General features: G+C 29.4%; 2 protein-coding genes across 2 annotated transcripts; both read left to right on the forward strand.

Moving 5' to 3' along the window:
* Positions 1-11128: 11128 nt before the first annotated feature.
* On the forward strand, positions 11129-14343 carry LOC114193913 (protein JASON-like). Its single transcript, XM_028083899.2, has 7 exons — positions 11129-11389; positions 11496-11541; positions 11627-11697; positions 12306-12553; positions 12934-13558; positions 13632-13711; positions 14108-14343. Exons 1-7 carry the CDS (start codon positions 11243-11245, stop codon positions 14181-14183), a joined length of 1293 nt encoding a protein of 430 aa, XP_027939700.1. The 5' UTR covers positions 11129-11242; the 3' UTR covers positions 14184-14343.
* A 3867-nt stretch (positions 14344-18210) lies between these two features.
* LOC114193101 (glutathione S-transferase F9-like) lies at positions 18211-19394 on the forward strand. The gene is made up of 3 exons (XM_028082800.2): positions 18211-18518; positions 18597-18645; positions 18762-19394. Exons 1-3 carry the CDS (start codon positions 18375-18377, stop codon positions 19214-19216), a joined length of 648 nt encoding a protein of 215 aa, XP_027938601.1. The 5' UTR covers positions 18211-18374; the 3' UTR covers positions 19217-19394.
* The last annotated feature ends 1892 nt before the right edge of the window (positions 19395-21286 follow it).

The raw sequence follows: 21286 nt of genomic DNA on the forward strand, positions 1-21286 counted from the left end.
ACATGCTCCAGATGTCCGTTTTAATTTAATCTCTGTGCAGTTGCTTGATGATTGTGGTTATGACAATCACTTTGGTTCTAGTAAATGGAAGCTCACTAAAGGTAACTTGGTTATGGCCAGAGGGGAGAAACAATCTAAATTGTATTGGACTAAAGCTTTGGTTGCTAAAGACAGTGTGAATGCTATGTATATGGAGGCATCTTTGTGGCACCAGAGGCTTGGTCATATAAGTGAGAAAGGGCTTAACTGCTTAGCTAAAAAGGATGTGCTTATGGGATTGAGAAATGCAGAATTGGAGAAATGTTCTCATTGCATGGCTGGTAAACAAACCAGAGTATCTTTTAAGAAGCATCCACCCTCAAGGAAGTTAGAATTGCTTGAATTGGTGCATTCTGACGTTTGTGGCCCATTAAAGGTAAAGTCATTTAGTGGTGCACTTTACTTTGTTACTTTTATTGATGATTGTTCCAGGAAGCTATGGGTCTATGCTCTTCAGCGGAAAGGTCAAGTACTTGAAAAGTTCAAGGAATTTCATGCTATGGTTGAGAGGCAATCAGGCAAGAAGCTGAAATGCATCCGTAGTGATAATGGTGGTGAGTACCGTGGACCTTTTGATGTTTATTGCAGGCAACATGGTATTAGACACGAGAAGACTCCTCCTAAAACTCCTCAGTTGAATGGTCTAGCGGAGAGGATGAACAGGAACTTGGTTGAAAGGGTTACATGTATGCTTTCAGAAGCAAAGTTGCCTAAGCACTTTTGGGGAGAGGCATTGCTTACAGCTGTGCATGTTATTAATCTCAGTCCCGCAGTTGCTTTGAATACTGAGGTGCCAGACAAAATTTGGTTTGGTAAGAATGTTGGCTATGATCATTTGCGTGTCTTTGGTTGTAGGGCATTTGTTCATGTTCCTAAGGATGAAAGATCCAAGTTAGATAAAAAGACAAGACAATGTATCTTTATTGGCTATGGTGAGGATGAATTTGGCTACAGGTTTTATGATCCTGTTGAGAATAAGCTTGTTAGAAGCCGTGATGTACAATTCATGGAAGACCAGACCATTGAAGACATTGATAAGGTGGAGAAGACCACACCCGAGAAAGACAGTAATCTCACTGATGGTAATCCGATGAGGTTGCCCGCTCACAATTTGGAGAATGTTGAAACGGAAGCTCAAGACAATGAGCAACATGGTGATGTTGATGATCAACAGTTTGGAAGTGGAGTAGATGTTCCAATTGATGATGCTCAAGAGGAACATGATGATGATGACGATCTTGGTGATATACCTGAATCACCTCAAGTCCAACTCAGGAGGTCTAATAGACAGAAACAACCTTCTACAAGGTATTCCTGTGATGAGTACATAACCTTGACTGACGGTGGAGAACCTGAGTGTTTTGAAGAGGCTTTGGATAGTGAAGAGAAGAAACAGTGGCTGGATGCAATGCAAGATGAGATGAAATCTTTGCATGATAATCACACTTACGACTTGGTGAAATTGCCTAAGGGCAAAAGGGCATTGGAAACTAGGTGGATTTTCAGGGTGAAACAAGATTCAAATTCTACGCTTCCAAGGTACAAGGCCAGATTAGTGGTGAAAGGTTTCAGACAGAAAAAGGGTGTTGATTTCAATGAGATTTTCTCACCTGTGGTGAAAATGTCATCCATCAGAACTGTGCTAAGTTTAGCTGCTACTCTTGATTTGGAGGTTGAGCAGATGGATGTGAAGACAGCTTTCCTTCATGGTAATTTGGAGGAAGAGATATACATGAAGCAACCTGATGGTTTTCTTGTTAAAGGCAAGGAAGATTATGTGTGTAGACTAAGGAAGAGTCTATACGGTTTGAAGCAGGCTCCAAGGCAGTGGTATAAGAAGTTTGAGTCTTTTATGTGTGAGCAGGGTTACATGAAGACTACTTTTGATCATTGTGTCTTTGTTAAAAGGTTTTCTAATGATGACTTTATTATCCTGTTATTATATGTTGATGACATGCTTATTGTTGGGAAAGATATTTCCAGAATTGACAGGTTAAAGAAGACACTTGGCGAGTCTTTTGCCATGAAAGACTTGGGAGCTGCTAAAAGGATTCTTGGCATACATATCTCACGTGATAGGAGAGAAAAGAAGATTTATCTATCACAAGAGCAATACATTAGGAAGGTGTTGCAGAGATTCCAGATGGAAAATGCTAAAGCTGTGAGTACTCCTCTTGCTACTCATTTTAAACTGAGTGTTAAACAGAGTCCTTCAAATGAAGTTGAGAAGACCAATATGAGTAGAGTTCCTTATGCATCTGCGGTGGGCAGTTTGATGTATGCGATGGTGTGTACAAGACCAGATATTGCACATGCTGTTGGTAAAGTTAGTCGATTTTTGTCAAACCCAGGTAGAGAGCATTGGAATGCTGTGAAATGGATTTTGAGGTATCTTCATGGTACAGTTGATATGAAGCTTTGTTTTGGAGGTGATAAACCTACTTTGATGGGTTACTCAGACTCAGATATGGCTGGGGATATTGATTCCAGAAAGTCCACTTCGGGCTATTTAATAAAGTTTGCAGGGGGAGCTGTGGCTTGGCAATCAAGACTACAGAGGTGTGTAGCGTTGTCTACTACAGAGGCAGAGTTCATTGCTATTACTGAAGCATGCAAGGAGTTGTTATGGTTGAAGAAATTCTTGCAGGAGCTTGGTTTTAGGCAAGATAACTATTCATTGTTTGTTGATAGCCAAAGTGCTATCCATCTTGGTAAGAATCCAACTTTTCATTCGAGATCCAAACATATTGATGTGAGGTATCATTGGATACGTGATGCTTTGGATGCTAAGTTGTTGGAGTTGGAAAAAGTTCATACAGATGATAATGGTGCTGATATGATGACTAAAGCATTGCCAAGAGGAAAGTTTGAAGTTTGTTGTGAGATCGCCGGTTTGACGGTTATCTCCACATAGTTGTGAGGGGGAGATTTGTTGGGTATTGGGATCCCTTCCTATGTGGAGAAAAGGCCCAAAATTTGAGAAGCCCATGTCTCACTTAACCTAGTGGAGAGGAGGCTATAAAAAAGAGAGAGGCAGAACAATAGAGTCGGAATACACTGAAAGCCCTAACACATAGAGGGAGAGGTAGAGGGAAAATTCTGTTCACGTTTTTCACATAGCTGTCACAATAAATTCGGCGCTGCGGATTCGTTCACCGTTGGATCGGGCTGAAATTTTTACAGCAGGTTCGGAACTCATTGCTCTTCATTCTGACCGGTCAGATCTTTGATACGAGGTCTGAGTTGGGAGATATTAATTTCGCACTGCAGCAGTGATTTGTAGAGGTTTTCCCCTCTTGTTCTTCTCTATTTGAAAACTTTGTTGCTTTGTTATTTGGTTGGGTGTTGGCACTAATTTGTGCTATTGATTGAGACTCTTTTGTACTCTTGTTGATCATAGTGGAGTTATTTCTTTGGTCTGGACGACTCGTGGTTTTTACCCTTGATTTGAGGGGTTTTCCACGTTAAAAATCTTGGTGCCTTTATTTGTGCTTTTGGTGATTTATTATTGCTGCTCTTTGATTATTGCTCCTCATAGATTCTTGCAAGTTAGGGGAAATTATATCCGCTGCATTCTCTGGTATATTGTTTATTGTTGTTTTCCCCATCACATTTTGTATTAAAATTTTAAAGCATTATATTTTTATCATTTAATTATAGTTGTATTATGAATTTTATCATTTAATTTTTCATTGATCTGTTAAATATGTAATGATATATGATAACACGTTAGAAAAAAAAATTATCCACTTTTGTGAAATGACATATTATTGAAGGAGATGTTGATAAGTATTTTTTGACAATGATTAAAGTATATTCATCACTTTTATATTTAATATCATAATAATTAACTTTATTAATTAATTATATTATAAATTTTATAAAGACAAATAAATTTAGATTCTCTGTTAAATTTTTTTTACAGTTTTTTTATGCTGCGTTTTCAAAATGATTACTGATTTTTGAAATTTTAAAATATATTAAAAATATTTTTAAAGTACCAATAATATATATTTAATGTTCGACGACAATAAAAAAAATACAATAAAAAGTCTGAACTTGACAAAAACACTTCTGAAAACCAAGAAAAAAATAACATTTTTGACACTCAAAGGATGAGTTCCTAAGTAAAAATTTGAGATGTGAAGATTTGAAACGTTTGAAATATACTATTTTAATTTTTACAAAAAAATAAATAAATCTCTTTAAAATTTCTAACAACGTTAAAATATAACTATTTTATTATTTAATTCATATTTAATTTTATTTTTAACTTTTTATATATTTAACACTATTTTTGTTAATTTTTATGTTTGATTATATTTTAATTTTTAACTATACTAAAATATAGTTATTTTATTATTTTTTTAATATTTTTATTGGTGTACATCAAATAAAAGATTAAACATAATTGTACAATATACTATAAGTAATTTTATCTTTTAAATTAAGTAAAATTACTTTAATGATTATCAAGTCATTTAATATCACATTTAACTCTGAATTTTTATAAGATAATATGTGTATGTATTAATTATTCTCAACCACCCATTATTAAACTATGTTAAATTAAAAAAATCAAGGAAGCATGCATATAAAGAAATAACTAATAAATTCATAATAATAGTTTAATGATAAAATATGTAACTTAACTATTTTTATTTTGTATAAATTATTTTCGTGAAAAGGTATCCAATGAATTCAAAATTAAAAAGATTTGATAGATACATCAGATATTTGCTTAGTGCATATTTGATCTCTCACTTTAAATCCGAACAAACATAAATATGCGATTTATATTTAAGTTCAATTAATCATTTTCGTTTTCATGTTGGAAAAATGAATCTGAAGCTAAACATGTATTTAGATTTTCGATTTAATAATAAAATTGACGCAAAAAGTTGGTGCTGTGTTTATGAGTTCAGGTAAGATGTTTTTAAAATATTTTTCTTGACAAATATTTAAGTGAAATTATACAGAAATAAATAATATCAAAGTCGTAGTTAACAACATACTTGCAAGTATATATAGCAGTTCGGTTTAGTAATAAATCAAAATAAATTTTGCTCTTTCATTGATGTAAATAGAAATATCATATATGGAATTCTAGTAAATTATGGTAGCAAAAGGACATAATTATCACATCTCTTTCCCTCAACTATGATTTTTGATACTTTTGAAAAAAGTTTTGCATCTTCATACGTTTTCATACGTACATTCAACTTTTACACATAAAAACAATCAATTTATCTAAATCAATGAAAATAATTTAAATAATTATTTTGTTAAACTCATTGGTATCACAAAATTTTATATTTTTCTGGTTGATACATTGATAGATTTATCATTTGTGAAATACGTGTTACTTAAATAAAAGCCTTGACATCACCTACAAACAATACATTAATGTTTAATGTTTATGTTTTTTTTTTTTTATATATTCCTCAAATTTTTCATTTTTACTTTATGCAAAACTAAATTCCCGATAAATCAAAGATGTTAGCAGTTTTTCAAATATACACGTGAAAGATTAATAATATCTCTTGGAACTTTCTTTTATTTCTTGCATATTAGAGTTTTTCTTATATAAGTTTTAGCTTATAGTTTTAGGATGTATTACTGAAAAATCTCATATTACATGAGTTTATTTTTTTTGTAAATTTATTAAAAAAATATAAGAAAAGATTTTTTTTATATTTTTATAAATTTTAATTGACAGATAATTTTTTTGTGAGTAATTATTTTTTATAAAATTATAAAATTTGTAAATATTTTTTATAAATTTTGTTGTGAAAAGTGTTTTATATAAAATATTATGTAAAAAAATTGACAATAATTTCCTGTAATTTTTTTTATAACAAAATTTATAAGTATTTAAAAAAAAATTAAAACTAAATTAATGAGTTTTTTTAGTAATGATGTCTATTATCACCTAGTTTATTCCTTTGAGGAGGCTATCTATTATAAGTACATGTATCCTTTGATTATTACTTATACTTATTGCACATTAAATACCATATATTTCGTAATTAACTTCCTTATCATCAAAACTTAAATGTTAGAAAAAGACAAAATTTCATATATTTAAAAATTTTATTTCTATTTGAATTTAACTCACGGTTGCCTTAAACTATTGTTGTGTTTGAGAATAAAAAAACTTTCTGTATGATAATCAGCAATAAAGATAACATTATAGTTTATTCAATCTTTAACCCACCGAATATATATATTTGTCTGCGCATAAGTATCTTGAAGACAAAGTATACCAAATTAACACGGGTTACTTATTTTAAATAATTGGTTAGTATCTGATTAAGAAAATTAATCAGCTATTACTATAAACTTATGCAAAGAAGCAAGTCCTAACATTTTTTTCCCTTTCCGTTGTTTATTATTACACGTGAAGTAGTGTGATTAGAGGCCTCACATATATGTATAAACATTATGACAAGTTTCGAAACACGTAAAGTGCACTTCGTTCTTATACAAAACGATTCTATTAAAATAATTAATATTTTCTAACAAAAATTAGACATATACTTATCCAAAAAATTATAAAATAATGCACTAAGAGCATCAATAAAACAATGATGCTACTTTTCCTACGTACCACAACCTTGATGCCAATTCAGATGCGTGAAAGATTCTGCGGAGGAATATGACAAATTTGGATAATTACCTATTCATTACAACTTTAATTAAAAAAATTATTATGTGTCTTTCTTGATGAATGAGGTATATATATATATATATATATATATATATATATATATATATATATATATATAATAAAAGGTGATTATTGTTAGATTAATATATAACAAGTTTAAATCAGTGATTTAAGTGTTAAAATGGGTTTAACAAGTATTTTGCTTTAGAAATTCAAGTGTCAGTCTAAGTTTCACATTGAGTAGAAAAAGTGAAGCACTATATAAAGATAAAGATCCATAAACCCCATTGTCTTAAGGTTTTGGGTTGAGAGTGGTGTCAATGCCTTATGTGGTTGGGCTCAGGTCTCATTGGTGTTGTACCTCTCCAGTGAAACCCCTTCTATAGACTTAACAAGTGGTATCAGAGCTGATGGTTAAAACCGGTTCAGACATGCTCGGTTAAGAAGAACGACAGTACAGAAAAGGCAGAAAAATAGTACTCGTGATTAGGAATGCTTCCGTTGGAGGGGGAGTGTATGAATGTGGTTGAAGGGACTCACCCTTAAAAGATAAATTGTTAGGAATTCAAGGAGCACTATATAAAATATAAAGATAAAGACTCATAAACTCATTACCTTTTCACTCTCAAAACTACGAAAATGTATGTTACATTATCGTTAACATGAGTCCAATTTCTAATAATTAAAAGAGTACGATGCTTAACTAAATCACGATGTTTATTGCATCATATGGAAAATCAAATCCCAAGTCGGCAATTTGAAGGTTTATTTTTTTCGGGCATCTCACGTAAGTAGGTAGAGTGTTCTGGGAGAAGGTTTGGTATACGTTTTGTTAATGGTTTATTTTTTTTTTTTTTCTGAGTTATAATATGAAAGTATTTTGAAGCATTTATGAGGTATGGAGTTTAGCGTAGTTTAAGATAATGAAGGGTTGGTGTGACAGTAAGTGAAGGATATGCTTTCATGCACTTTTGGAATCTGGAAAGAAGCTTAATTGTCATTTTGTTTGGAAATTGATGATGGTGGATGTATGTGGCCATGTGGGCAACTAGGTACCTTGCTATGCGATCAACAGAAGACCACGATAACCATTCACAGCCAAATAAACTGTTATCATCCTCCAGCAACAATAATACAAGAACTTGGTCACAAAAAACAGTATTAATAATGTTTCAAACGTAATCGTATGTTATTTGGCGTCTAATGTTCATATTCTGAAAACAGTTCGTATGTAATACAGAATTTATGTCCAATTTCTGACAAAAGAAAAAACCTCGTAAAATTAACTGCACCAAATTAGGTTTTACTAAACAAATTCTGACAGATAAAAAAGTAGATATATCATATTTAGTTATTTGTAGAACGATGTATTAAGATATAAAGTCTAATTTTATAGGTTCAATTTTTATTGTTGTTGTTTGTCCTTGATAATAAGGTCATTTTTTAGTGTATTTTCTTTATGTGTTTTTAGTTTTATCTTCTTTTTTTTTTTTTTTAAGTTTGATTTGGATAGGTAGATTTTCTGTCATCGCAAATTCGTTTCCAAAAATAAAAAGATCAACTTTATTCACTTCAAATGATGGATTTGAGAGAAGTTGAATAAATGGATTTGAGAAAATAGAGAAAAAAAAATGTTATTTCTTTTAAAAAATTTAGAAATGAAAATGAAGAGATTTGAAAGTAAATTTTTGTGACTGTTTGTGAATAATGTAATAAACATGTTTTAATAAATTAAAATTTAAGATTATAATTTCACTTTTATGTATAAAATTAACATAAAATTAAATCTAATTAGTTAAAATTGATTTAAAAGAAAATAAAATATAGATTATTAAGTTTTAGACAAAAAGAATGAATAGGAGTAATTATTATTATTATTATTATTATTATTATTATTGTTATAATAATAATGTAGGCTTGCATCCACACATAATAACTTCTACAAAATATGGACAGAAAAAAAGAAAAAGCAAAACTAAATTTGTAAAAACACCATCCATCCCCTCAAATATGTAAAATCACTTAGAAAGAAACAAGTTTCTTCCATCATATTTCCCATTTTCACATGCAATATACCCTTAGGAATTAGGACCCTAAAATTTTGATAGAAATTAACACTGCACCATTGAACTAGGATAGATTCAAAGTCCTAATGTAGAAAAAGATATTTAAAGCATGTATTATCAGGGATGTTACCAGAACAGCTATGGTATGGGTAGTAGCTCTCACGTACCCTATTCGTTAGATAAATATTCGATTCATATCGGTACCTATATTCGTCGGGTATCTATTACGTGGATATCCGCATAATTTTTTAATATCCACGGTTATCCGCAGGTATTTACAAAAAAAATAAAATAAAAATTTAATAACATATTTTAATCATAAATTCAAATAAAATACAATTAATAACATTGATAACTTTTAAACAAAGTTCAAATAACTTATTTAAATAGTGTTGAATGACAGTTTATAAAGAAATAATTTTTTTTAAGAATTAATTGATAAAAAAAATAACTCATTCAAAATCAATATGTTAATATTTTAATCATGTTCTTTTATTTATTTTTTTAATTTAAATTAGAGTATAGCGGATATCAATATCCACGAGTACGGATACTATGATACCATACCCGCCCTGTTAACATGCGGGGTATTAAAAATACCCGTACTCGTTACCCACGGATATCCATTTACAATATTTATTTTTTATATCCGTTACGGATTTTATCCGCTGCGGATACAAATTTTTTTGACATCCATGTATATTGCATTGTCATTGAACTTGTGTTTGAGATAGTTTCGGTACATATTATTATTGTCTTGACAAAACTTTAGGTTGAGCTCATTTTCGTTCACCTTAACATTTTAGGCGAGCTTGTCTCAAACGACACATAATGAAAGCTTGATAACCCTTTTCAATTCAACTATTTTTTGAAAGTCTCGTACTAAATTAGTTGACACTCAAAATTATTGCTAAGCCATACAATTAGCAACATTACATATAAAGCGACATCATGAACCAATTAGAAGATACATGGGGTCTCTCTTAATCATTTATATCGATGATGAAAGATCATTAAAAATAGTATAAATAATTGAACATTCCAAAGTGAAAGATGAGTTTACTTTCTAAACAAGACCGTATATACAATATCAAATCTTGTAGTTCGATTATTAACTTGAGTCAGAGTATCATTGTGGTGATCCAACAAAAACTAATATTTGAGAAGAATAAGGAAAAAAAATTGAAGATAAAAAAACCTAAAACCACAATGTTTAAATTACCAAAATTTCAATACCTAATAATTTTATAAGATGGATCTAACTTTGTAATAACAAAGTATATATACACTAAAAAGGTTGAGAATTGGTTTCTAACATAAACATTGAATAAAAAAGTCTAGAAATTTTCTTAGTATATAAAACTAAAAGATTTAGAAAATTTTCTCCAAATATAACACTAAATAACATATATGCTTAAAGGAGAAATACTCGACTTAAGAGAGGAAATAAAGTTAAAAATAAAAAATGTAAGTAGAAAACCATAAAAATTTGAAATTAATAATCTTCTGATATAAAACGATAAAAATAACTAATTTAAACCTCATAAAACATATATATATATATATATATATATATATATATATATATATATATCGTATTAATGGAGAGGTTTTCAACATGAGGACAGATTGTGAATAATATTCATTAGTATGGAATTATTTATTATCCTTAATTATCTCAACTTTCATAAAAAAGAAATCAATTTATTTTGCTGAGTATAAGTTTTGAAAGGTTGACATAGTATACAATTAAAGGAAAATTTGGGCTGGGCTTGTGCATTGAAGCGAGACATAAAACTTGAGTGCTTCTTCTTGCACCTCTCTTTTTCTTCCTGCAATCATAAATTTTATTCCCCAAATTATCCTTTATTACAAATATAATAAAAATTTCTATACTTTCTTAGTTTTAATAGGTATTCTGAAAAATATTTCCAAATACAGAAAATACCTTCCCAAATAAAAAAATAAAAAAAAATTCCTGAGCATGATCTTCACAAAGAGTTGGACGAGACAGATCTTCTGGTTTCAAAGGTCAACCAAGAAAGAGAAACAAATAAAATTTATTTAATAGCAGAAACAACTAAGAGATTCCATAGTTATCCGATTTAAAATATCATAAAACAATAAATCTATATAATTAATGCTTTTATATTACAAGAGTAGAAATTAAAAACAATTATAAAAACGGTATTTGTTACATAATAAATAATATCTAGTAAATGATAAAACGGTCTAATATAAGAGTATAACAAAAGAACGAACAGTTATAAAAAGAATTCTTCAAAATGATTCTTAAGTTAACAATTTTTTCTTATTAATTAATTAATTAATTAAATTTCCCTCGCTTGTGAGGCACTTCAAAATTCAAATTCGAGACCTGCGCAAGCGCTCACAGTTCACGCCCTTTCTCACACTCCGTTTCGATTTTGAACTGAATTCGAAGTTAGGGTTTCTGAATTTCCATGACATGCTGAGGAGCGTATTCTGGTTCATGATCCGTTTCTTCTTCCGATCCTTCACCAAAGTAATGGGTTGCTTCTTCGCCTGCTTCCGGATCAGAGACACTCCCCGTACGCACACACCACAATTGATTTCAACCACCAATCGTTCCAACGTAAAATTTCACATTTCGCATTTGTCTTTCTTCTTTTCACGTATTATTTTAATTACTTTTTGTTTGTGTGCTTGTAATACTTAGAATTCTTCTGTCTGTGCACCAGGGTGTTGTGATATCTCGGAATAACTCGACTTCTTTATTAACTGAAGGTGTTTTTCGTTTCTTTCTTTCTGCTTTTACGTTTTCTTTTTTGTCTTTTATTGTTCTCACTGATTCTGTGCTCTAACTTTTTAGAAGAGAGAGATGATTCTGTTCGGATCGATGGGGTGGGGTTTCAGGGAGAATTGCAGGGGCTTAAGGACGAGGTATTTTCGTTGTGTTATTAATATTGTTATTGGTATTTCACTATTACTGCAGCTGAAATTGTTTTCGTAATGATTTTTGTCAGGTTGTGTTTGATTGTTACAATTTTTGTTTGAACAAGTTATGGCATCGAGTAAAATAAGATTCATATTTTATCTTGTGAATTCGCTTCAAGCTGGGTGAAATGAATCAGCAAACTGTGACATGGTTTAGGTTTTTGAGTTGTTCTGGCGCAGATGTGAAATGTAAATTTTAAGAACCATCTTGAATGTAGTATACAAACAAAATGTGAAGAACAGGTGATTTAATGAACCTGTTTTGTAAAAGGGCTGGAAACAATTGGAAAAGAAGCACTGTTTGGACCATTAGTTTTTATTCAATTTGGCTTGTTAAAAGTTAGTCATCCATCACCCTTTCTATCATCTGCTGTGTATTTATGTTATACATTTTTTGTACCTAATCCCTAAACTGTATATGGGAACCATGGGGTATATCAAACTTCAAATACTTCCAATTCTCTTTTACAACTTGTTTATTATTTTGTTCTTCTTACATTTCTGCTTTTGTCAATTGAATTTTGATTGTCTCATTACTTAAACTCTTTCTACAGGCTAAGTTTCTTAAAGCTTGTGGAACCATAGCAGGAACACCTATTGAAATTCGTAAAGCATCTGAGAAATTGAAAACATCACCATCTCCTGATCAAGATTCTGACCCCTCAAGATTTCGTTCTTGGCTTCCCAACACGTCTTTGGAGAAACTGAAGCCAGATGTCCAACCATTTGATCCACCAACTCCCATAAAACTTTGCCGTGAGTGGGGAAATAGCATGGATTCATCTGAGCACACATCAAACAGGTTATTGGTGACTTTGGATTTTTTTTGTTAATACTGATATTGAATAATAATGAATTTGAAAGTGATACTTGAGTCAATTTGCATAGAAGGTGAAGCTTTGTACTCAATTTTTATTGTAATCAGCTTTATATACATTCTTAACTGTTCGAGCTCTTGATAGAGAAACTGCATTAGTAACTAATAAAAAATCAGGCAGTCTGTTGTGTTTTTATGAGAAATGTCCTTCAAATGGTTCCTTCACTCTTCCTTTTATATTTTGGATTTTAAATAATTAATAATTGTCGGGATGTTTTGGTTGGAACTTGGAATTTTGTCCACTGACAATTACACAGGAGGGAGAACTAGAACCTGATCATATGTTAGTTTCATTTCTCTTGCAGTTGCATCTCCAAAGCACAAGATACTCAAAATGACTCTGTTGACTATATAGAAAAAAGTTGTGCAGGGAACCCTCATAGGGAAGATAGTTCTGAAAGGAATGCAGCTTTAGTTTCACCTCTGCTACCCTCAAATACTCAGAGAAAGAACAAGTCTGTTCGTTTTGAAAGAGAAACTGACTTGGCATCCTATGGAAGCTCATCAAACGATTGGCATATGAAAGAAAACAAATCACCGAACAATCGAAGTGCAAATAAACAATCTCCTTATCCTACCCCGTTGAAGTTATTCGATGAGATGCAAACACCAGGAACTGTGTATCCTACATCATTAGAAGAGTTACGTACTGGTAAGGCTCGGGTTCGGTCCCAGTTTGTCTATCCAACTAACAATTCAGGTGATAATGTCTTCCGATGCAACATACTAGAGGCTGGGGATTTTAGTCCCAAAGAAGATTCAAGTGATCTGAGTAATTTGGTTGACCAATCTCAAAATGGAACTCCTACCCCAGAACAAGGGTTGAAGAAAATTTCAAATGGATATGACAATGAGGAGAAATCAATTTTGTCCTCTGTCAATCATTGGTATGGCAATGGCATCCCGAATTCAACAACTAAGTACAAGGAGGTATGTCTTGCAATCATTATTTGGTTTTTAGATCTGTATATCCATCTAATGCTCTTTGACTGATTGTCCACAGGACCAGAAAGTAAAATGGCACGCAACCCCGTTTGAAGAGAGGCTGGATAAGGCACTGTCTGAGAATTTTATATCTAAAAGGTATATCAACTTAACAATTGATTGTATTCTGTTTACCTGTTAACAAGGATTAAAGGACCAAAAGAAGGGAAAATCTTTGAACTCATAAAATTTCTGTGAACCGCATGACAAGAGTCACAATTTCATTAAGGGCATGTTAGGTGGAATCCTTAGTAATGGTTTATTTTTGTTGACCATCGAAATTCCACTCGAGTTTAACACATTTCTAATGGTTGAAGGATGTTTGGGCATGCCTTGTTGCCACTAATCCACTGTGTTTTAATCAATTATTTGTTCCATTTTGATTGGGAATTTGCTGTTTTTATTTTGAAATAGCAGTATTATGTTATCTTTTACTCGTTAATTCTTTAAATACGTATTTGTAAATGTCCTTCTAATTTGTTATTTGATTTACAGGAAGCTTGTACGTGGGAAACCGGTGGAATTTGATGACATTGAAGAAAATGATAGTGCATCGTCTCAGCAGCTATAGCCAAAAATGATGTTTTATGTGGTGTCATTTTGGTAACTGTAAATGTCCATCTCATCTCATTGTAGTCTCTTCTTATGCGGGAAGTAATTCAATATTCTGGAAACTAATTACTAATAAGCATCATTCAGTATGTTTATTATAAAAATTTTGCATTACCGTATCTCAGTCTGCGACAATAGTCTCATTCCCCCATATATTTTTAAAACATAAGTTGAAAGATCGAAAGAGCAATTGTCAAGTCTTTGAGCAGCCATCCTATTTTTGCCCTTTCTAATTTCTTTCACAAATCGTGGTGGTGCATCAGTCATCACCTAATTTCAGATTGAGTTACTAGTTTTTTTTTTTTTTTGGACTAACATTTCAACTACAAAGACTATTGTAGTTTTTAGCACTTTATATTTATGGACATATTATATATTGAATTTTGATTCAGAAGGAGATTTGATTTCCTTGATCAAATTCTTGGTTCAAGTTGGGTTTGTATCTATAATTCGGCATATTTATCATACCAATTCAAGTAATGAGTAACATTGTTATAATATAACTCTAGAATTTAGTTCAGAATATCTACTGCACAAATACAATGGATAATAGAGAAATTTACAAGTATTAAATGGTAGAAGGTAAATAGAAGAATGAAAAAAAATTGTTATTATGTTATCGAAGAGTAACTAACACGCACGACAGCTTCCCAATTAAATGTTCTCAGTTCCCAGTAACCTTTCAATATTTCCACAATGCATTTCTTATTTATCAATCCATTAACAAATGTTATCGCGTCCGTGAATATTAAATATTAAAATAAACTACAATAATACTTCTCCATTTAGATAATATTGTACTTGCATTAGTTTTAATTCAGTAAAAACAATTCTCCTAAAATCCATGATATTGCCAGAGATAGATACACTCTTGTTCCTATTAAGGGATTTTTTCCTTCATATAAAGTAGATACGTGCATAAAGAAAACACCTTTCTCGATCTAGATTGTTGAAAGATTTAATTTTAATTAAAATTAGTTGTCTCATCTAATAAAAACGTTCAATGATTATATATTTTAAAGATTTTGTGGAAAACGGAACTTAATTCTTTTTTGTATACAATAAAAAAAGATAACTTTAAAAGAAAATTAATTTTATGAGAAGTTGTCTTAAACAATTTGCAATTATAATCAATTTTTTTAAATATTTCTTCTATTTCTTATTTTTCTTATTCAAAAACTATAGCAAACATATAATAAATTAAAAACTATGTTTTTTCTTAACAAAGTGGTTATTTGATAAAATTATACAGTGTTTAATTTTTTTATTTTTATTTAATGTGAGATTTAAACTTGTATTTAAATTTTTAATTATTTTAATTATTTTTGTAATAAAAAATAAGAACAATTTAAATAAAGATATTTTTATGAATTAAATAAATAAATAAAATATATATATATATATATATATATATATAAATTTAAAATAAAAAGTTAGAAAGAATACACGAGAAAACTTTTATAAATAAGTACAGATTTTATTTTGAATACTTTTAAGATCGAGAATTAAAAAAAAATGATTTTTGTATAAATTAAATCTTAAATTTAATATCTGTTATAATTTATAACCACATGCCTTTAGAAACTCATCCAAATAGAGAAACAAATTTCTACACGGAAAGACATTCACAACACAAAGGCCACAGGACTCTCTTTCGTCTAATGACTCCTTTAAAACACTATAAAAGACTATTTTTTCATAAATTAATATTATCTTACGAATAAATTAAAAAAATGTTTTGTAAAATAAATTTTTAAAAAATAATTTACGAATAATTTTTTACGTCAATATATTCTGAAAATTATGTTATAAAATCATTTTTAAAAATAATTTTAATCAAACAAATAATTTAAAAATATATAAATCAGAGTTAAAATTCAAATTCAAATAAAAAATTAACACAGAACAAATTTTGTTTGAAATTAAATAAATTTATGAGGCCTACTCTTTGTTTGTGTAATAGTTTGAGGCTGAATTTTCAATTGTAGAACATGTAATCAGACTTTATATGTCCCTAATAATTGTTTTAAGGTAAAAAATATTTTAATATATGTAACTACGTATACCCAGGGGTTATGTTTGGATAAAAAGTATTTGAAGGGAAAAAATAAAAAATAAAGAAAATGACAAAAATAAAAACTCCTTAATATCATATGAATTGAAATTTATTTAAGTTAATATGTACTAACTATATGTTTTATATAACTTAGTTTAATGTTTTTATTAGAAACTAAAAAGTAAAATAAATTCTTTAAATTTTAATAAATAGTAATTATAATTCATTGATTTGATATTTTTTGTTTCTTAACTTATAATAGATACATATAAGTAAATGAACTAAAGATTAAATGGAAGAAATATTTAATACTACTTTTCAATTCATAAATAAGATAAAATAAAAATATTTTTGATATCTTAAGAAAGAGGATCGATCCTTAAAAGCCGGATCTATGATCAAGAGTTTATTTAATTCACATGTGAGTAAACTTCCAATGAAAAATATAATTATCATTATATATTCATATATTATACATCAATCAAGTTAAACATATGATTTTATTAAAAAATACATTTTTTATGAGTAAAATAATAAATAATACAACAATATTTGGATAAATGATTTCTTTGACCAATGTCAAAACATAAGACTGTAGTGTTGGATTTTGATAAAGAGATGTCTAAATCACATAAGATTTCAATTTTTTAATTAACTTTCTATTATTTGTTTTATCCTTCCAAATTTTTCATGTTATATCCACATGCATTGACAAAGCACGTTTCATCAGGACACACAAATTATTTACTCGTGTTATTTATATGTTAATTTTTAATTTTTTCAAATAAAATAATTTTTTTAAGGTTAAATATGTTTTTTATCTCTAAGTTTGAATTTTAAAATTAATTTCTCTTTAAAATTTTATATCAATTTAGTCATTTATTTTTAAAATGCGTGGATTTAGTCTTTCTTACTAAATTTTGTGAAGTTTAATTGACATTTTAAACGCATTTTATGATAATATTTAAATTAACATTGAAGTGAAAATGTGTCAAACGATTTAAAAAATTTAAATATTATTATGAACTACATTTAAAATATCAAATAAACTTAACAAAATTTAATTAAAATATTAAATTTACGTATTTTTTAAAATAAATAACTAAATTAATCAAAATTTTTGAAAAGAAACTAATTTCAAATTTGACTTTTTGAAAAAGAAAAATATATTTAATTTTTTTTTAAAAAACATATTTTTCCTCTAATCTTCCATCTTCATTTTCAGAATTGCTCACATCTATTCTTTTCTTCTAATTTTTCATCTCCATTTTCACTCTCATGCTTCTTGCTTCTTCCATCTTCCATACACGATTCTGTCACTAAACATCTCCTCTGGTCATGTCATGGCGGTAATCATGGATTTGCCAAACTACTTGCAAAAGACCAAGACGGAAGGCAACCTCAAAATGGAAAAGGACAACATCATGATATTTCTCAAACAACTAAACTAAATAAAACAATTTTTGTGCTACATCCATGTCTTTTTTCCAAAATAAATAATGTATAATGTGAAAATTAAAATTAACAAGTGATTCTTCTTTTATGAAATACTTTTATTCTTCCATTGCCAAGTGTTGGACATGCACAACAATTCTTTCATTTTAAATTACATAAAAAAATATTATAAATTATCTCCTGTTTTCTCCAAACGTAGTGTCCACGTGAGATCCTGCCATCACCATCACTTCTTTGTTTCTTTGGTGCACACTTTTATTGACCAAGAGCGTCTTCAAGACCAAGAAAAATCAGGAAAAGTTAGAAACAAAAGAAGTTTAAAAAATATTTTCGCATAAATAATTTATAAAAGAAGTATAGAGCAGATATTATTATATAAACAATAATGTATTTTACATAATCAATTATATATTTATTTTTAAAGCCATTCCAAATCCCTTTACAACCAAAATGCGAAAACACGCGCTAGATTTCACGCGCAGAGAAGCGTGACGAACGAATCCAAAGTTGTTACTAGTGTCTGGGTCTGTCACTTCACTCACTATAAGAAGTGTTGGTAAGGAAGAAAAAATTATGTTCGGTGATTTTGCTTCAGTGTTGTTTGTTGAAGAAGGGTATTTCTGAGGAGAGAATCAAAGAATGGTGGTGAAGGTGTACGGTCCCCACTGTGCTTCCACCAAACGGGTTCTGGTTTGTCTCATCGAGAAGGAACTCGAATTTGAGGTTATCCCTGTTGATCTCACCAAGGGGGAGCAAAAAAATCCCGACTTTCTGAAATTGCAGGTTCAAGATTCATTCTTTCTTCAAGATTCATTCTTTCTTCATCTTCTCATTCATGTTCTTTGTTCATCATATTTGCAGCCCTTTGGAGTTGTTCCTGTCATCCAAGATGGAGACTACACCTTATACGGTTACACTTTCAGCTCCAAAACTTCTCCTTTTTCTCTCTTCATATTTTGTTTCTGCAGTATTATTGTTTATTCTCGTAACCTTAAAAGTTGTCTGGTTTTTCATCTGCTTGTGCAGAATCGCGTGCTATAATGAGGTATTATGCAGACAAATACAGATCTCAAGGGGTTGAGTTGTTGGGGAGGACAGCAGAAGAGAGAGGTGTTGTGGAACAGTGGCTTGAAGTTGAAGCACATAACTTTCATCCACCAGCGTATGATTTGTGTGTGCATGTTCTGTTTGGTCCATTACTTGGCATCACTCCAGATCCAAAGGTGGCTGAAGAGAGTGAAGCAAAGCTGGTGAAGGTGTTGGATATTTATGAGCAGAGACTGTCACAGAGCAAGTATCTGGGTGGTGATTTCTTCAGTGTTGCTGATGTAAGTCACCTTCCATTCACAGATTATATTGTGAACAAGATGAAGAAAGGGTATTTGATCAAAGAGAGAAAGCATGTGAGTGGTTGGTGGGATGATATAAGTAGCAGACCATCGTGGAAGAAGGTTATCGAACTCTACCAACCTCCCATCTAGTTCTTCAATGGAGTTTCATAGACTCTGCATTTAGTGTCTTCATCTTTTAACATGCTTCTCATCAATAAATGTACTTTTGCATAACTATGAATCAAGTCTGCAATGTATACCCAAAAGTCTTACTTGACAATAAGTGTTGTCTGAAATTCAATAAGGAAAATGATTTTCTTAAGCATAATTGATATTTTTACTGATAAATTTTGAAAACTTTCTATATCAAACATATAAGATAGATTATTATCCATAATTGGTACAAAACATAAAAGCTTGAAAAAGCATTATTATGGGAGAGAGGAAGTGATGGTGGTAATCATGAATTGGTAAACTACCATTGTCATGCATAAAACAACTTCTCCATAGAAAATATTTAAGAAGCCACCAAATATGTTGCCAAAATAAACAACTTCGTAAAATAAAAGGACAACACTATGTTCTCTTTTGCACCCTGCAATTAATATTCCTATTGGTACGTAAAATACCACTTAATCTAATCATACAAGTTTTTTTTTTTCTTCACATCGTCTGAGGTTGGTGTAAAATTAACAAAATAATAAATGATTGACATTATTTATATATTATTTTTTTCGATTTACATGATTAAATGTTATAAACTAACATATAACTATTTTTTTTATTCATTTTAATTCATTATTATAATCAATTATTTATTTTGATTGATTTGATACGATAATCTAATAATAATTAAAATAATAAATTAAAAGTGAATTGAAAAAATAAATTAAAATATCTTTATCCTATAAAATATCTCCTATCAATATCACTCTTGTTTCTTTGTTGCAGACTTTTGGTTCAGGGCCTAGAAAAACACCAAAGGCATAGTAAAGCACCAAAAGTTCAAAGTTACAATTTACAAAAATAAAGATAAACACATGTATAATATGAAATGATAATAATATATTAATTTTTTTATTCAATTTTAATTTAATGTTTTAATTATCAAAATAAATAATTGACGTATATAATTATTTTGGATGATTATATTAACATTTTATATGGACTATTCTAAATATCTATTTTACTCGATTATGATATAATGTTTTGGTTAGTAACTTAAAAATTATTAAATGAAATGGTACAAAAATATATATCCACCGGTTAAAAATACATGTCAAAGTATATTTTTCAAGGTGACACATGGCTATGAGTTCTTGTTGTAAAGGCATTACGTATTAGCTAGTTTCAAACTAATAAAATAGGTTAATATAAACATTATCACAAAATTTGAAGTAAAAGTAACAATAAAATAAATATACGATTGATATAGTTTCAGAACAACTAAATATATATTACAAAAATTTAGAACAATACATAATTCCAAAATAATGCAGTAAGTATTAAAAAATATTTAGTACGTTTGCTCTAATCTTTGGTTTAAATAAAGATCTTAAGCTCCTATAAGTGTTTTGTCCTCAAAGTTATTCAGATAGTTTTTTACCTCTAAATTTTATTTCTGTCTTACTAAAATTAAAATTTATTATAAATGTTAGACAAGAAATCATAATAAAAACAATAATGTAAATATATTAGTATGTACAACATTATTAAAACAAAATAAAACTATATTAGAAAATTGGGTTAAATATGTTTTTGTCTTAACTTTCAGTAAATTTTGGAATTAGTCCATTTCGAAACTTTTGACCAATTTAGTCCTTCATCTTTCAAAATATGTGAATTTAATTTTTTTAGTTAAATTTTGTTAAATTTATATGACATTTCAATCGCGTTTCATAATCACATTTGACTTAACATTAAAGAAAAAATGTTTCAAACAATATAAATAACTCAAATACAATACTGATATGCGTAAAAAATATTAAATAAACCTAACAAAATTTGATTAAAAGGACTAAATTCATGTATTTCGAAAGATGAAAGACTAAATTAGTCTAAAGTTTCGAAATGAACTATAAAAGTTAATGGATCAAAAATATATTTAATCGTAGAAAATTAAGTATATCTAATTCAATTCTAATAGGATGTTAATAATATTTAATTTGTTTTAATAAAATGTCACAACAAATCATACTTTTATCATTGTATATTTAATAG

The sequence above is a fragment of the Vigna unguiculata genome, chromosome 8 (assembly GCF_037176805.1).
Source record: "Vigna unguiculata cultivar grain cowpea cultivar isolate G323 ecotype 2 chromosome 8, ASM3717680v1, whole genome shotgun sequence".
Classification (NCBI taxonomy): Eukaryota; Viridiplantae; Streptophyta; class Magnoliopsida; order Fabales; family Fabaceae; genus Vigna; species Vigna unguiculata.

Bases quoted from the DNA above. Each gene is read 5' to 3' on its own strand.
- LOC114193913 (XM_028083899.2), top strand. From the start codon at position 11,243: ATGCTGAGGAGCGTATTCTGGTTCATGATCCGTTTCTTCTTCCGATCC. The intron at 11,542-11,626 runs GTGTTTTTCGTT...CTAACTTTTTAG, and splicing joins GACTTCTTTATTAACTGAAG to AAGAGAGAGATGATTCTGTT. The intron at 12,554-12,933 runs GTTATTGGTGAC...TTTCTCTTGCAG, and splicing joins TCTGAGCACACATCAAACAG to TTGCATCTCCAAAGCACAAG.
- LOC114193101 (XM_028082800.2), top strand. From the start codon at position 18,375: ATGGTGGTGAAGGTGTACGGTCCCCACTGTGCTTCCACCAAACGGGTT. The intron at 18,519-18,596 runs GTTCAAGATTCA...TCATATTTGCAG, and splicing joins CCGACTTTCTGAAATTGCAG to CCCTTTGGAGTTGTTCCTGT. The intron at 18,646-18,761 runs GTTACACTTTCA...CTGCTTGTGCAG, and splicing joins TGGAGACTACACCTTATACG to AATCGCGTGCTATAATGAGG.